Here is a 17,466-nt window from a genome sequence, read left to right as displayed (position 1 = left end):
TTTGAACAGGGGTTTTAAAATAGGACACTTGCTTTGTTGCATCCCTTCTCTTCTTTTGACTGCTTACTAAAAAGTGCGTTACACACCACAGGCAACCCATAAGAAACAAAACATCAACGGTTATTGATTTTAATTTAATCGGCCATCAGTTTACAGCGCCTATCTGATCACAGCGCAGATCTGATTACAGCTTATGTAATAGGAAACCGATCACAACACAGGAAACCCACAGAGCAAAGTCACCTTTCTAAAAGAAGCCAAAAAATATAGCCGGGTTCCTTGTGATCTAGGTCGCGTATTACAAATAGGATAACTCAAACACTGTAGCTGATTAAATATTCTTTTATTTGCATTCCAATAAATTTTTTACATCAATCAAATCAGATGTTGTCTATTAATATTTAATACATCGGGGTGATATGTCTAAAGAAGCTGCAGACTTTGCGTTTCTCTTTTTCTTTTTCTTGGGACTGGGTGGAGGAGTAGGTGACGAACCTAGATCACCATCTTCATCATCATAAACACTTCCCTCCTTGTTCTTATATTCTTCCAGAGTCTTTTTCCTAGCTTCATTTACGATCCAGTCCATAGGTGTATTGAGCCGAGCGAGACCCCGCGAAAACGTGTTCTAGTTAGAAGGTTGGAATCGCTTACGTTCGCCCATTACGTCTCTCACTAAATCAACAATGTTTGTCCCGGGTATAGACATTCCATTGTAAGTCAGCTCTCCACGATCATTCCAAAACACATCATCTCTGTTTTGTTTGAGTTTGTTAATCAATAGTCTCACCTTCGTCTTAACGGTTTTGGGCACTCTATCGATAATCTCATCTTCGATTCAAATTTCTTTTTCTGAACGGAGCTGTCGTTTTTCTTCTTTTTCGCTCTCAGTTCCATATTTTTTTGGTGCTGAGATCACTTTCACAGGAAGGGGTTGCTTTACTTCGGCTGAATTCTAAATATTTTTGTAAAGTTTGGTTGTACAGCTTTAGTTTCTCATCGTCTGCAATATCATGCTTACCCTGCGAGCAGAGTCTCCTTTTAACTCCTATAAGGGCGAAAGAAGGAAAGGAGACTCTGCAGAAATCGTGTATTTCTTTTGTAGTGCCGTTATCCAAGAATCTGGATAATGAGATGCATAATTTCAGGTTTCATACTGGTTTAAGCTGGTTTTGATGCGCGAGTCTGTATTAAAAAATATGGCCGATGACCAAAATTGAGCCCGCATCGTATCCCAAACTGTAATTTCGAAAGCGATCTATATCACGTTTTATCAAAACAAAAATCAATTTCAACCAATTACTCATCAAAGGAAATCGCTAGAAAGTTTTATGGATGCCAAAGACCCGTTTGTTTCGCTGCCGACAGGTCATGCAAAGTCACTTATTTTCCAGCTTGTAACTCCGATGATCAAACATCTTCAAGAAATCTATCCAAACACTAGTCGATACCCTAAAAATCCTCTTTTGGTGGCAATAACTCCACTGCAGGCACTGATGAGCGACCAAATTTCCGCTTGTGAAAAAATAGTGCTTCAAACTGCTAAGCTTGATGAAATTGAAGCAGTGAAAGAAGAACACGAGATCATCTTTCACTGAGGTCATGACTCTAAAAACATGTTTTAAGCGGTAATCGTGTTCGGACAGGAACCGGAAACCATTTATAAAACGAGTGAGCTTGTGAACGAGTTAGTGTCTTAGCAACCGCTGCGCATGCTCAAATAAAATTGTACACGATTTCTGCAGAGTCTCCTTTCCTTCTCTCGCCCGTAGAGGAGTTAAAAGGAGACTCTGCTCGCAGGGTATATCATGGTGAGATAAGATGTGGTTCATTTCTGAATCCAGCTCACCAAGATTTCTTACCACGGAGTTCGTTGGGGTTTTGTGCTGGTGATGATGTACTCTAGGTAAATACATCTATGGGACCAATACCATTTTCCGCGCCATTATGGAAGTAGACTGGCTAATTGTTGCAGCACTGGTGCTAGTAAGATGCCCAAGGAACCTTCTCCTTTCTGAGCGATAAGGTTTCATCTCTACTTTCATCCATTTTTCTCTGAATTGAATACACCACAATTTCATCATTATCGCAATCAGATCCAAAATTATGTTCTCCATAGTCATTCATCTCCATTGCACAAATGCGGGGGCTTGAGAAATAGTACTTTTGCACAACTCTGTACAACAGAAGACCAATTCCAATCACTAGAACGCCAACAGGGACTGAAATTGAAGTTTCAAGGACTCACTGCAGGGTTTTATTTTCCTCCTGTACCGGAAACATTTTGCTTCAAACTCGGACTGTTATGAAAAGTAGTTGGTTGGATTACGAACGCACGTGTACTTGTCTGGGGTGATGGTGTTCTTGTAGTAGGACTCGGTTGGACTAATAGAATAGATGATGATGTTGGACTGTAGTAAGAAGTTTGAATAATAATATGCGTACTTTCCAACAAAGTATAAACAAGGCTGTATGGAACTCTAGGTCTGCTTGATTGGAGTCGGATAACAGGTACTAAGGAGGTCGACGATATTATTACTCCTGCCGGCTTAATAGAAGTTGTCAACGGTGGTGAAAAGCTTGAATAGTAAAAGCAACCTTCATGACTTAATTGATCATCCTGCCATCTTGCTTTCAGTAGACTTCCTTGCCAATGTTGATCTTCAACCTTCCCCACGAGTTTTTAATTTACAGCTTTCTTAAGGTGTTTCTTGATGTGCATTCCCTTGATCTTTATCTCCGGTTCTTCTAATGGGCTACATGACGGTTCAGGGGTATTTAGGTTCAGAGTTGTTCTCAGTTCCTGGGCAAATTTCTTTGCATCACTAATGAGAGAGGAGAATCCCTTATTATTATTGTTGTTGTTGTTGTTGTTATTATTATTATTATTATCATTATTATTATCATTATTATTATTATTGTTGTTGTTGTTGTTATTATTATTATTATTATCATTATTATTATTATTATTGTTGTTGTTGTTGTTATTATTATTATTATTATTATTGACACTTTATTGAGTTTGAATTTACATGGTAAACAGCATAGCGAGATAACTCCTGGGCTATGCTGATCTATATTCCATATTTACAAATATGAATGTTATTATTATTATTATTATTATTATTATTATTATCATTATTATTATTATTGTTATCAAACACATTAATAGTTCATGAGGAAAACACAACAGAAATTACGGCCTTGAAGAGTGTTGTAAATCAGATACAAAATTGTGTTCATTTGCATAAACTTTAAGTTGGATTTTCTTGGCCAGATTCACTTTAATTTTGAAAATTTTAGTGAAACACAAAGGACCTAACCTAGACGTTTGATAAGTAATCTACAGTATTCGTGTCCGTGTTGTATCCGATATACAAACTCTCGGCTACGCTTCGAGTTTGATATCGAATACAACACGGCCACTCATACTGTATATACTACTTATTTTTATTTGCAAGTAATGGCTTGCCGAAATATCGTTTTAGGAAACACATTTCTACCTATGGTTTGCTGAATTTTCAATATCTTATATGAATGTAGGTACTGCCAAAAAGCGGAGCTCCCTGTACAAACTTTTCACAATATTTCAAGCCGCACACAGTTGATCAAAATAATGGATTTACATTATATATTTTTGGCTGGATCTGCACCTAATTAAAAAGAAAAAGTGTCGGAGCGGGAAGCAAAGTGAGAAGGAAAGGGAAAAACTGAGGAAAACAAAATGAACAAAGAAAATGTGATTGAGGGTGCCAATGGGGGTATCCAATTGTCAGTTAACTACTAATGTTTCGGCCGAAAGTCAGTTAACAGTAATAATGTTTCGAGCGCTGTCAATAATATTAACCAATACTATGAAATATCAGTCAACTGTTAACTCAGTACTAATTTTAGGTTATTTGTCAGTTAAATACTAACCCTATTGGCACTCTTGTGATTGGGTAAGCTAAAAACAGTGAAGAGGAAAAGGGAAGGAAGAGGATATCAGAAGGAGGAAGTATGGAAGAAGGCAAAATACCCTTACCTTGAATGGTAGTAGCTCACTCGTAGTGCTGATCCTAGTACGGTAAAATCGATAAAAGTATTGCTTAAGACCAACGCTTTAAATAACGGACCTTCAACATATATCTACTTTACACACCGTATATATTGCGCCGTCGGTGTTCAAACTACAAAGACTACGAAGCAGTTTTTACCGAATAAGAAAAAAAAGTACAAACGCAAGATAGGGATCGCGGATGTCTTATCAACTTGTGGTAGGCAAAAAGCCGCATCCATGCAAGTTCTTTCTTGAACCATTCGTGATTTATTTCCAAGCAACACGACCATACAAGAGAAATTTCACGGCGGCAGAGAAAACACTATTCCTTTTCTATTTTGTACTTATTTTAGAAAGCAAATTAAGAAAGAATTGTTAGTCCAGGGTGGTGATGGTGGGGGGAATGTCTATGTCAGTATGCAAATCGCTCAATCATGCTAGATATCATCCCATATCGAAGAGTAAAATAATAATAACCAATATACTCATGTTCTACAGATACACATTTTCGAATGGCTTTCGTATTCGTACAAAATTCGAAAGTAATTTTTTCGTATAAAGTTCGTCACCAGTCGACGTAAGACAATTAATAATCGTTTGAATATCGACCTGCTATCATGCATCTTTGTGAGTGAGTAAGTGAGTGCACTCACGTGAGTGACACAACGGCCTATTTAGACAACTCACGCAAACTCGATTCAACGCTTCGTGACTAAAAAAAAACTAGCCATTTCCCGAATCACAACATAGCCTGAATCCCGAATTCCCGAAAATTCTTAGGCTTTTCCCCAAGAACTATTACGCCTAAACTAAGTTTCACGCACGATAAATACCAGCGACAATCTAAGTCATCTCTGACTTTGATCAGCTCAGAGATGCTTTCAGGGTTCGACCTGAGAGTCATAATTAGCCGTGCCCTGACTCAGTTAGATCAACCGAGAGGTAGTTTCATATCGTATCGTTAAAATTTGAAGCATTTCAATTTAGAAATTTAAAAAGTTTGACTTGCCTCGGCCATAAAAGCTATTTTGTAAACATGCTTGCTTTAAAATAGTTTAACCTAATATTTACTAAGTCTGTAGTGGTTTAATTCATAATGGCTAACTGATTTATTTTGTATCTATCCTTTTTGAACACTTGAGGCATACTTGTTGTTTCTTGAAAAAATTCTTGCACAAAGATGAATACCGCGTCGATACGTTTTCAACTTTTATATTTTTTTCCTTGTATTTACCATTTTCCAGGGACAGACTGTAGTGGTTTCATAATGGATAACTGAATTATTTTGTATTTACCCTTTTAGAACTCTTGAGGCATACTTTATGATTCTTGAAAAAATTCTTGCATAAAGATGAATACTGCGTCGATACGTTTTCAACTCTTTAAAAAAAATTTCTTGTATTTGCCATTTTCCAGGGACAGTCTTCTCAGTATTTTTCACAAATGAAAGCAGATAAAAACCCATAAAATCGAAGCTCAAAATCCAGTAAACTTACTTCTTTAAAAGCTTCTCGAAATAAGGAAAGTTAAGGATGATATAACAGGAATTTTTAAAAAATAATGAAGAATAAGAATAAGAAATTTAGCTTTGTTGTTCCGCGAGGCAATCTCTGGCTAATTTTCGGCTTCCCGGTGGTACCAAAGCATTTATTCGTTAATTATTTTTATTACTGTAAGAACATGATTTATCTGTCTAAAAACATAGCACTCTTCATTGGAAGACCAAATATTGTTTAGTAAAAGAAGTAAAATCAAGCTATTATTTTGCTCACTTTTTTAAAACTAGTTTTCAAGTCTGTTTTATAGTGCTGATTTGTTCTGGAAAAAAATCGGAAATCTCCAAAATTATTTTGGCGGATTTTAACTTTTCAATTAAAAATTAACCAAAAATCCAAAGCGTAAAAATGTCGGTCATTGAAAACTTTGCATCAGAAAAAATCTGCTAACATTTGGTCAGCTACGATTTCAAGCTCACGCTCCCTCATGTGAGCCCATACAAATTATCAGGTAACTGAACAGATAGACTGGGTCCTACATTAATGAAGTATGTATTAAGCTAATTACATATGTCATAAAGAAGTTTAGATATATTGGGATTTGCTCTTTTTTCTTATTCATAATAATACTTATTAATTTCCACGTCATTTTAATATTATCTTTGTTTATACCAAGTTGTGTAGAATAATATTTTTGTTTTGCAATTTCTTTGATCTTGTTGAGTTTATTGCTATATATTTTAAAGAATTTAATTTTTTCTTGGTCGCCTAATTGAAATAAGATCACTAACATATACTTAAAGTTGGTGCTAACCCATGTATGGCTTTAAATGTAATTAATTAAACCTTAAATTCTATCCTATACATAACAGATAGCCAGTGCAAAGATTTAAATAATGGCGTTATGTTGCAAAATTTTCTCTCCTGAAATACAAGCCGCGCAGCGTCATTTTGCACCCTTTGTAATTTGTGCAGCTGACAATCGGGGAACCATACAGCAAACTATTGCAATAATCTATGCGGCTCGAAATGAATGCATGTATAAGAGTCTGTGTACTTGCTTTCGTTAAATATTTCCTAATTCTTCTGATATATTGTCGGTATAAATAATAAAACGCAGCAGAACTAGTCCTAGTGATGTGATCAGCCATAGATAAATTTGAATCAAACCAAACTCCCAAACTTTTAACAGGGGAGTGCGGAGCTATACTAACATTACCAACACTGACATGCTCAATGTTAACTTTAGCGAGCTGCTGTCTAGTGATAATAATTATAATAATAATTACAATTTATAAAGCGCTTATCCAGGGATGCTGTAGGCGCTGTGAAAGATGAAATACAAAATAATTCAAAAATGATGATTACGATAATCAGAAAAATGATGAAGGTCAACACAATAAAAGCTAATTTAAACACATAAGTTTTCAAAGAAGTCTTGAATGATGACACGCTCTCAGAGTTCCTAATTGAAGATGGAAGGGCATTCTAGAGTTCAGGTGCAGATACGGAGAAAGAACGGTAACCATAAGATATCAGTTGGTACTTTTTGTGTTCAAGAATTAAGAAAAGCAGAAGAAGAACGTAAGCGTCTTGGTGGAGTATAACGAGAAATCATATCAGAAATGTAGGATGGAGCCAAGACATAAAGTGATTTGTACGTGATAAGCAGAATCTTGAATTTGATGCGGTCAGCTACAGGAAGCCAGTGCAATTCGATTAGGACAGGAGAAATGTGATCATATTTATGAGTGTACGTAATAAGGCGAGCAGCGGCATTTCGTACTGCAGATTGGAGTTTAGAGATGAGGTGACTGGGAAGACCAAAAAGAAGACAATTATGTTGGTCAATCTTGGATGTGACGAAAGCATGAATTAGGGTTTCAGCAGTTTTAGCAGACAGGAACTTTCTAATTTTAGCAATGTTGCGAAGATGGTAGAACGCAGACTTACAAACAGAATTAACGTAGAGTCGAAGATGACACCAATGTTCATAGCTGATTCAGAGGTTTTAATCCTGTCGTCTCCAAAAATCAAGGTTGGAAGAGATTTTTGTGGAATATGTTTGCGGTATATTAAAAGGAATTCAGTTTTATTATAGTACCAGTCAACAAGAACTCAGTCTTTGTTTCACTCATAAATAGCCTATTATCATACATGCAATCCCTAACCTTCTGTACACATTGTTCCATAGCTGCTATAGCCTCTGTCTGGCCAGTCTCGTCCGCGGGACTAAAAGACACGTATAGTTGAGTGTTATCTGCATAGCAATAGACGGACTTCAATCTTTAGCCACATCAAGTAAGGAGCTCGAGTAAATGGTAAATAAGAGCGTTTCAAGACAAGAGCCTTGAGGAACCCCGCAGTCTAAGTTAAACTTCTCAGACTGGCATCCGCGAACAGATATTCGCTAACAGCGTCCCGATAAGTACGATCTGAACCACTCAAGTACTGTACCTCCCACGCCAAGCCTATCTAGTGCCCGCAGCAAGATGTCATGATCAACTGTGTCGAAAGCCGCGCTCATGTCAAGTAGCGCTGGAAGAGTCACTCGTAATTTTTGACTTTCAGAAGAGCGGTATCGGTACTGTGGTGCTTTCGGTAAGACGATTGTGTAGTTGGATATGACCCATTTGCAACCATGTGATTATTGGTTAAATTTAACAGATCAAAAACAGTTTTCCGTGTTTGATACTCTAATCAAAACCCGCGGGATGTCGCGAGAAGACGAGAGGAGCGTAGGAAACCACGACATGGGATCATTAAGAGAAGAGAAGCGACTGGGTACGAGTTTGTCATGAAGAAGCGTTTTGTAATCAAGGGCGTATCTTCATCTCAGAAAATTTCAATGAAATTTCAGTGTGAAAACTGTCCCAAACTATTCCCGTGTAATGGTTCTTAGGTGATTGAAAGTAGTAACCATTCAAATTACTACTATAGCATGTATCGTACCACCAGCCACCGTGCGCTGTAACTGCACACTTGACACTCCCAGCTGGGTCATTATCACGATCTTTGGTGCTAAAGTAAAGGTTATTGTGCCTCTGTGCAAACGAGTCTCCCGCAGTACCTGAATACGAGGATACTTTTAGTCTGTACTTGTCTGACTCTGCACTGATACTAAAACTACCATATTTGGCATGTTTACGCACTCCTCCCCAGTCCTCCAGATCCACTCTTAGACTCCAGGGTGTTCTTGATGTCAGGCGATAAATGTAGTCATTACCCAACCAAAACTCACCCTTCAGGTTTCCAAAACCTGTTTTATATTGCTGCCAGTCACGATAAAAGTCTATCGATCCATCTTGCCTTCTCTGGAACACTGTCCACCCCCCTCCGTCAGTTGTCATGTCACAGTAGACTTGAAAGGGTCTTTGGCTGTCGGGCTTGATTGGGTAGATGCCGCTACGTTTCTCACCGGATTCAAATATTTCCAAGCAATCTGGAATCAAGAATTGAATAATGAACCACCATTAATTACAAACAAAAGCCCTTTGAAATGGATAGATAGCAAAGTTAAAAACCAAGTCTCACTTGCATACCTCTGTATACGTATGGAATTTCCACTGGGTCGTCCAAGTATGTAGCACGTGCATCTTGTACAGCATTCATAGGTTCCTGTGAGATTGTACGATAGTTATGTTCACACAAATAATCTATTGCGTAGTAGTTAATGCTAAGACAGTCTGTCTCTTTCTTGCAAATCTGGAAGCACTCAAGGATGTTTGGAGAATGGAAAGAGCGTATTGCAAATCCTTTGAGTTTCATCATGGAGATGGAAGATCTGCAGTTGGCATGCACACCGATGATGAGAAGACTGAAGACAGTAAGTACTGATGGCAAGCACATCATGACTTGTCAGTGTACACTAAAGAAAAACATATATTTCAAAACAGTATCAAATATAGTGGATGATAACTAGTAGAGAACTAGTATAGACTACGTCGGTGTTTCTGTATAAAACAGTAGGAACTTGTGGATAAATTGAATCACCGTAAGAAGCTTTGTATAACTGACGTTTCGGACATTAGTCCTTCTTACTCCGACGAAGGACTAACGTCCGAAACGTCAGTTATACAAAACTTCTTACGGTGATTCAATTTATCCATAAGTTCCTACTGCAGTATCAAATATCTTTAGCGTGGGTAGTTACGAGGGCGATTACGTTTAACTGCTGATGCTTTTTACGGAAGTTGTCGTGTGGGAAGGTGTCTAATGTTTTGTGTGAAGATTTACATACGTGCGACATCCCAGACTCATTTATCTTGTAGTTATTTTAGGTAATACCTACCATTCTTTTTGTAAACATATAACTTATATTAATATTTTTTCCTCATTGTAATTCTATGGTATAAATAAGGCACATTGTCGTTGTTGTTAGTCCTTTCTAAAATGTTCTTTAGACATTACTCTTACGCCTTAAATCATGTCATATTCCTTGCCAAAATTATGTACAATTAGAATATTCCCCAATTTCTACATTACGTCATCGATAAGTACAAAAGGAGACAAGCGAGTGAGAGCGAAAGTTCGAAGTGAGATTTCAAGGAAATATATTGTAAACAGATCCAAAGGAAAAGAAGAAGAAAAACAAGCTGGTTTAAATTCTCTTCAAGCTCGCCTCATGACTTTTGTCAGTACCATAAAATTACCTAAGTAATTTTCAATCAGGCTTTGGCTCTTTCGAGATAATAAAACAATAGCCATGCAACGATGATGAATTTGGAGCACTCATATCAATATAAGCAGTTAAAAAAACAGTACTAATAGATAAAAATATAAAAACAGAGGACTAGGAAAAAATTACGGAAGTAATTTTATATTAATCTAATCTAGATAAGCCTTCTTTAATTGAGGTGCGATCAGTACTAATGAGTAGCTGTTTAATTTCCCTTCTGGAGTTTAACAACTTTTAGTATTCCTCGGCTTTGGCCATTATCCTCGCGATCTAACAACAAAATTTGAAAAGTTTCGAGTTAAGGAATGTTCCATAATAAGCGTGCGTATATCCAGTTCTGGAAGCACGAGAGCAGCGTAAGAGATGCTCGAGGCGTAGCCGAAAGCATCTCTAGCTGCTAGAGTGCTTCCAGAACTGGATATATGCACGCTCACTATGGATCATTGCTTTTATAACATAGATATCGACTTTAATTCTCTGAAAAATGTTTTATTCGTATAATCACATGTCAAAACTCTCTTAGATGTGCGCGCGCACACTAAGGAAATTTACATTTACCGTTGGCTATCAAGAAGGTTCAAAGTATGTTTTACAGCGCCTCTTCTAAAAGAAAAATACCACGATAATCAAAAAAGTCAATAAAAGCCTTCGCGGAGAAATGAGAGTCTAAAAGAAGATGAATCACAGAGGTTATGTTCATGGTCGATCTACACCCGTTGCGATAGATCAGCGATCACTTCTCGTGAATGACCAGTTGCACGTTTTGAACTGTGCAGTTGCTAAAGATGGAGCCAAACTGGCTCACCGGATCTTGTCTTGCAACTTCTACAACCACATTGTTGTTTTTAACAGCTGTGTTCAGATGAACAGTAGCCGGGACAATCGCTTGGCTTGAGGAAGTGAGACTTTGGGACAGCACTTCAGAACAGTGGTGCAGTTGTTCGGTCGAAGGCCTCGTATTGTAGTGTGCCAAACTCTGCTCGTTTCGATGCCCAGATATGGCCATTATATGGCGATTAGGAATGCCTGCATTTGACATCACCGTGATTGATGTGGCTCGGACTGAATGGTTAGTGTATGGGCGGGATACTTTGGCCTCTTTACTGATCTCTTTCATCATTCCGTCCAGCTTATTGACGCCAACGGGCCTGTTTTCGTACCACACGTCGTCTGTTGGGGACCAATTTCTCTTCGGATACTGGAAGAGGGATTCGCAATTTGGATTGGTCTTTGACAAATACAAGCGCAGAGCTTTATAGCCGTCGTTTGGGTAGTCAGTTTCATACATTCGAGATTTTTTCTCTGAGGCGTTTGCATCATATGCCGCCCGGGTGGTTCTTGGTGGCTTCGTCGTGCGCCATTGTAGCGTAGGGTCGCCCGCTTGCATCAACTTCAAACTTCAAGCTTGATGTCTTTAGCTCTCGCAGGCCTTCTCTTCCTCTCCGGCAGAAAAACAAGATCAGATGGAACCAGACATTAACAGACTCCATGGATCAATAAGGGAGAGAGCCTTGGAAGTTTTCAACTTCAATAGATCTTGGTTTTCTATGACTGGTTTATGTTGTGTATCCTCCGTATTTTTTCGCTTCATTTGAACTAGCTGGGCATCAAGCATCTCATTTGAACGGTTAAACCTTGGGTCAGTTGAGAGCTTCAAACCACGGTTTAAAGGAAGCTGATTCATATATCTCTCAATGGCATGTCGAAAGCCCAGGAGTGTTTTCTTGCTGTACATCTCGCCGGTTGTCTTTCGTGCTTCGGGATAAAACCTGCGGAGATTTGCATCCAGTTGACCAAGCGTCATCTTCTCAAGAGGTGTCTGAATGTGCTTCTCTTTGCACCATGCTAAAAGAATAAAGGTTTGAAAAAGGTTAGGAACAATTAATTTGTATTTCTTACCTATTATCGAGCAATTATTTTTTGTTTTTCTTAGTTGCAGTGCGAACCGTACTAAACAAGCTGTTGTGCAAAACCGGTTGAGGAAAACAAGGTGTTTTATTTCATTACTTAGTGAATTAGTAGGAGATTTTTGCCGATAGATCGATTCACTGCTTTAAAAATATGTAAACAGTTTGCTAGCAATAAGAATAAAGCAGAAATACGAAAAGATTGTTGTTTAATATTTTATAATTTTCCTCGTTGAGAGTGATAGCTGTCTACAACACAACTTACGGAAACCACGTTAGTGTTATATTGTCTGTGTTGACATTTTCGCGAAAAATATTTTTCATGAAAACTAGTTTCTATATTTTTAACTAAGTCAAAAGGTCATGCCATTTTATCTCATTAAAGCTATTAATTAATTTTTCTTACCTTTAAACGTGGAAACACACCAGTTTGTGTTTTTTTTTGGTCTTGGCAGACTGCTTATCAGCGAGGATATCTTGCAACTCGTTTTCGTTGAAGTTAGCAAATCTTTGTGAGTTTGTTTCTGGTTTTTGTTGTTTATTAACTGGGGGTTCAATGTTTTGCTCAAACTCAAAATTAAAATTAGAAAGCTCATAATCTTTGTTAGATGGAAAAGAAGCCATATTCCTAGTTTTAAGTCACGAAACACTTTGCTATTTGCTACAGCTAGCGAACCAACGGTGAATTTTTCGCCGCTTCACCGTAAAAAAAATTTCTATGGGATATCTCTATGGGATATCCATTTTTTTCACACAGCCAATTAGCCAATCAGAGCACGCGTTATATCTTGCATACGTTATAAATTCGTCTTGCTGAGATCTTGAAAGATTATTGAAAGACATATTTTTCCTGCTGTTTTGTCTCTTTTCTCCTTCCTCCTTAAATATTTCTTCCGTCCCTCCACCGCAAACAAGCAAAAAAACATAACAAATTATTAATTAAATTGAATAAGTAATTTCTCCCTTTTTCATCCGTTCGCCGGCTCTTCCTTCCTTGTTTTTTTTTTCCCCCTCCCTTCTTTGCCTTTTTTAAGCCGTTTCTCCTCTGGTTCTGATCCGTTCTCCTCTGGTCCATGAAGGAGAAATATAGCTTGCGTGATGATTGATAATAATCTGTGTTAGGACGAAATTTAAGTCAACGTTTATGGTTTAAAAAACGTTATGATTACAAAGATAAAGATTTTTTATGTCGACATTTTCCTTAAATTTAGTAAGAAATCTAGTTGTAGAAGACAACGTTTCAAAAGGCAAAAGTCGACCTTACAGAGACCAAAAATCTGCTGATGTAGTAAGAAAACAACTTGAAGCGTTTAGTAAACATCCAGCCTGCGTTTAAGAGCCACAAAATCATGCATGAACTTCGTTTTTGTGAACCTAAGCCGAAGTTGGTAAACCAACAGTGCGTTGTGTATAAATTTGAATGTCCACTGTGTGAAACAGGGTATGTGGGTTACACAACCCGACACCTATCACAACGCATCCAAGAGCACCGGCTGTCAAGTTCGCACATAGCTAAACATCCGAAAAACATGCACCAAGAAGATCAACGATCAACATCAGAAAAAATCTGTTAACATTTGGTCAGCTACGATTTCAACTCACACCCCCTCATGTGAGCCCATACAAATTATGTCTCAAAAACACGGTTTTTGGATCTTTTCTCAAAATAATGACTATCTTGGCAAAAAAGAGAAGTGGATTCAGTTAATTCAACTATTCACGGACCGTATTATATGGTTTAGATTGAATTCTATTCAAAAAACCACCGTAATTTTTGAGTTGAATGTACGCTATTGGACGTATTTTACAAGAGAAAATGCATGACATAAACGGGGTCAAGCTAGAAAATTGTCTCTCCTTGCTATAAAACAGAACCTGTCAAAAAAACAGAAGTGGATTTGAAAACCCCGCCCTTTCCTGAACATTTTGGTATAAAATTCATAGGAATTTGTTACAATTTAGAACCGTATTTTTGCTGATTTTATAAGCTCATACTATCTGTTGGCCTATACATTCGCCTCTTATGATTTCTTAGGTTTCGTAGCCTCGAAAACACGCTAACTACTACGGATCATTTAGGATGTTTTGTCACGCAGTTTATTTGTGCTATATAACTTTACCTTTAAGAACAACCTCTTGCTTTGGAAAGAGAGGAAAAAGACCGAAAGGAGCAAATATTCCAAATGTATGGGCAATTTTTTCCAATGTAATATTGATAGCAACTTTTATGGTTCTGGAGAAATTCAGAGGAAAACTTGATTGCTTGATCTACGAAATGCTATAGATCAAAGACCTTAAGAGAAGATGTCTGTAAAAAACCAGACAATCGTGGCAAAGCTCAAAAAATAGATTTTGCTCATATTTTAACCATAGATAGACCATAACATGAAACAAATCATGAGGTATTTTGTTTGAAAAAAAATTGCATTTTTTACGAGAAAATCGCGAAAAATGAAATTTCGTCAAATCGCTGCTTTGAGACGGTCAGATTTTAAGTCAACTTTGGTGGCCTCGTGTGGCAAACTTAAATACTCTTATGACTTCAAACCTTCTTAAAATTGTTAATTGACATCTTAAGTTTAGTCCAAAGGCTTTATAAAAATTTCTAGCTACTTTTTGATATTATTTTAAATTTATTTTAAAGTTATACTTTACGCCTTATGAAAAATAGTGTAAAAACAAAAAAATATTTTACTATGTGCTACCCAAAATTATTCAATAATATTTCGTATACTTAAAGTCAAGATATCAAATATATGACTATGAAAAAAACAGCTTGGGTAAATGTGATGGAGCGAAGTTATGGAGCTTCGAACTTTCACAAAATCGTGCTTCGGTCTAAGGTCTACGGTCGCCTAAGATCTGTCAAATCGTCAAGTCGCAACTAACAATTTGCATCAACAATCACGGGTTTTTTTTCTTTTGCCGGCAAACTGTCTTTAAATCAAAACAACAAAAACAAAAACAAAAACATATTTTGCCATTAAATTTCGTAGATTTCAACAACTTGTAGCTATAAATCTTGTAATTTATATAGTTCATATTTAGCCCGCCAGCGCTGGATAATTTATGCACAGGACTTCGATTAAATTGTAAACACTTTTTAAATTGCGGTTTTCCTTGTATTTGCTGTCTTATTAAAAATATATTAGTTTGATTTCTTTAGGGAATATGTGGACGATAAATTCGCCAATTTTCTAAAAAATATATATAAGCTTCGAAAGAACCAAACCCGACATTTGTTGATCGACACTAAGATAAGGATGGCGGGGACTAATTAACATTGACATGTTATGTGTGTTTTCCGACTACCCGACTAAAAGTTAGAGCAAAATCAAAATATTTTTAGATGGTTACGTTGTTTGGGCTTTTAACAAGTTCAACTCGGTGTAAAAATGGAGATACATTGTTTTTTTAAAGCTGTTGCTGGAGGGAACTGTGGTCCTGATCCAATTGCAAGAGATCGTCACAAATATTGTAAAGTGATTCCTTTCGTTGCATGTAAAAAGGAGATTTCTAGTCATGAGAATCTATTTCAATTTTCTGGACACGAGAATGAAGTAGATCTGATTTTAAGTAGAGCTGGATTATTTACACGTCCCAAAGATATCGAAACCTGGACGATTTGTGCACTTCATCGCGGAAAACTAGGGCTGGGTTGGACAAGGAAGTTTATTACAAGGTGTAGAGTACCCGTGCAAATCTCTAATCATGGAAAAGGCAAAAGAAAGTGGCCGAAGGGTGAAAGGGGAATCGGTAAAAGAGATGCGCAATTTATCTTAAAGAAGACTGGCGTTTTTGTTCAACCTGGCTCAGGTAACATATTTTTGTCGATTCTATTTAATCAAGGGAATATGAACTAAGAGAAGGAATCCTACCTATATAGCCTTGTAACCATCATGTGCACAGTTTGATGCTATTTTTAGCTTGGAAATATTTTGAGCGAAGAACCTGATTGGTTGATTTCTTGAGGGTAGGCGGCTTCCAGTCTTGCAGTAATCAAAAGCCTGTGCTTTTGTTGTGAACGTAGCGAAATATGGCGCTTTTCGTGTCCTAAAACGAAGCATTAAAGGGAAGCATGATTATCGCGCGGGCATGGTAACGAGTTAAAAATAGCATCAATGATTCTAAAAATAGCGTCAAAGTGTGCACATGATGGTGCACGGGGATTCCTTCTCTTAGTTCATTTTCTCTTGATTTAATAAATTGATTCAGTCGCTCAGTCTAGTACTGGTTTTTGTCAGGTGTCTGCGTCAACTGTAGAAAACTGCTAAGGGAAATGGAAAAAAGAAGAGGACGATAATCATGAAACTGAAGTCACCATTGAAATGAGTAATCTGAAACTGGTATGGATTGTATATTGATGTAATCGGCTGATAAATGCGATAATCAATCTAAGGCATTCATTTAGTCCCTCAGCCCCTCCCTCCCTGCGCCGTCGATTAGTATATGATGGCGATACAAACACAGGCATCCCAACCATTCGCCTGAGGTTATTGTTTCTCAATTCAATTAAAACTCTGAAACGGCATAGTTTTATTCACACATACAATTGTTTGTTTGTTTGTTTGTAAAAAAAGATTAGAGAAGAAGGGATAATCAGAATGCCTATGCCAAAAAAATAATGAGCAGTAGAACTGATAATTATTGGTTGTTTTCTATCTTTAGGAAGAAAACAAAGACGAAGAGGTGTCTTTAGGACCAGTATTTGCAAGTCCAGCACTCTCTCAAATAGATGATAATGAATGCTTTAGTCCAGATACTCCAAAAAAGCCTTTACAAGCCAGCCAAGAGTCACTTTTGTTTACTCCTGTTGCAGAAAGAATCTCCGCGAGCAAATTAATATATCGTAGTTCCAGAGACATAAGTCCCGTCCAAATACTCTGACGATGTCCATGGGATAATGCGTCGGAGCGTACCAAAAGATTGCATCTACGAAGGCCGCCAGGCGAACCAAGTGTTCATTGACCGTGTCTCGGAGGAAATCGCCCCAGGGAATCAGCCAGCCTCAGCTTTAATCACTTAGATAAAAAAAAAGTTGAAGGTTCTAAATCGTTGATGCTCATAATGGAGGCCAAGTATCTGAATGTATAACAACGCAGAACACTGGAGTTTCGTCGCCAGATAACTATCTATAATGGAATGATAAGGTTGGCTTTAAAGATTGCTAGGTGGATACCAACTTAACTAAATATCGCTTGACATGTCGGCATCACATATTATTGAATGGCCGATGGCACAGCCACTGCCACCTGTGAATAAACTAGGAGGTTGTGTGAAAGAAGAGAAACTCGATACTTTCTTTCATTTATACACGAGCACTCACATAGTGCAAAGATTTGACCT

The 17,466-nt window shown here is 37.5% G+C and overlaps 1 protein-coding gene, 1 long non-coding RNA gene and 2 pseudogenes across 2 annotated transcripts; 1 reads left to right on the top strand and 3 right to left on the bottom strand.

Annotated features, from left to right (window-relative positions):
• Window positions 1-324: 324 nt before the first annotated feature.
• LOC148910564 (uncharacterized) lies at window positions 325-7,760 on the bottom strand. The gene is made up of 3 exons (XR_016119973.1): window positions 7,707-7,760; window positions 4,025-4,058; window positions 325-2,825 (listed from the first exon to the last, which is right to left on the bottom strand). It is a non-coding gene; the product is annotated as an uncharacterized LOC148910564 (long non-coding RNA).
• LOC116307603 (ryncolin-2-like) lies at window positions 325-9,399 on the bottom strand. Its single transcript, XM_089031265.1, has 2 exons — window positions 9,078-9,399; window positions 325-8,977 (listed from the first exon to the last, which is right to left on the bottom strand). Exons 1-2 carry the CDS (start codon window positions 9,385-9,387, stop codon window positions 8,352-8,354), a joined length of 936 nt encoding a protein of 311 aa, XP_088887391.1. The 5' UTR covers window positions 9,388-9,399; the 3' UTR covers window positions 325-8,351.
• Window positions 9,400-10,697: 1,298 nt separating this feature from the next.
• Window positions 10,698-12,114, bottom strand: LOC148910563 (uncharacterized; annotated as a pseudogene).
• A 1,333-nt stretch (window positions 12,115-13,447) lies between these two features.
• LOC148910562 (uncharacterized) lies at window positions 13,448-14,434 on the top strand (annotated as a pseudogene).
• The last annotated feature ends 3,032 nt before the right edge of the window (window positions 14,435-17,466 follow it).

This window comes from Actinia tenebrosa, unplaced genomic scaffold (assembly GCF_029948245.1).
Source record: "Actinia tenebrosa isolate PJP-AT-01 unplaced genomic scaffold, QUT_ActTen_1.0 PGA_scaffold16__25_contigs__length_10494907, whole genome shotgun sequence".
Lineage (NCBI taxonomy): Eukaryota > Metazoa > Cnidaria > Anthozoa > Actiniaria > Actiniidae > Actinia > Actinia tenebrosa.
This window is presented reverse-complemented; position numbering and strand designations above follow the sequence as displayed.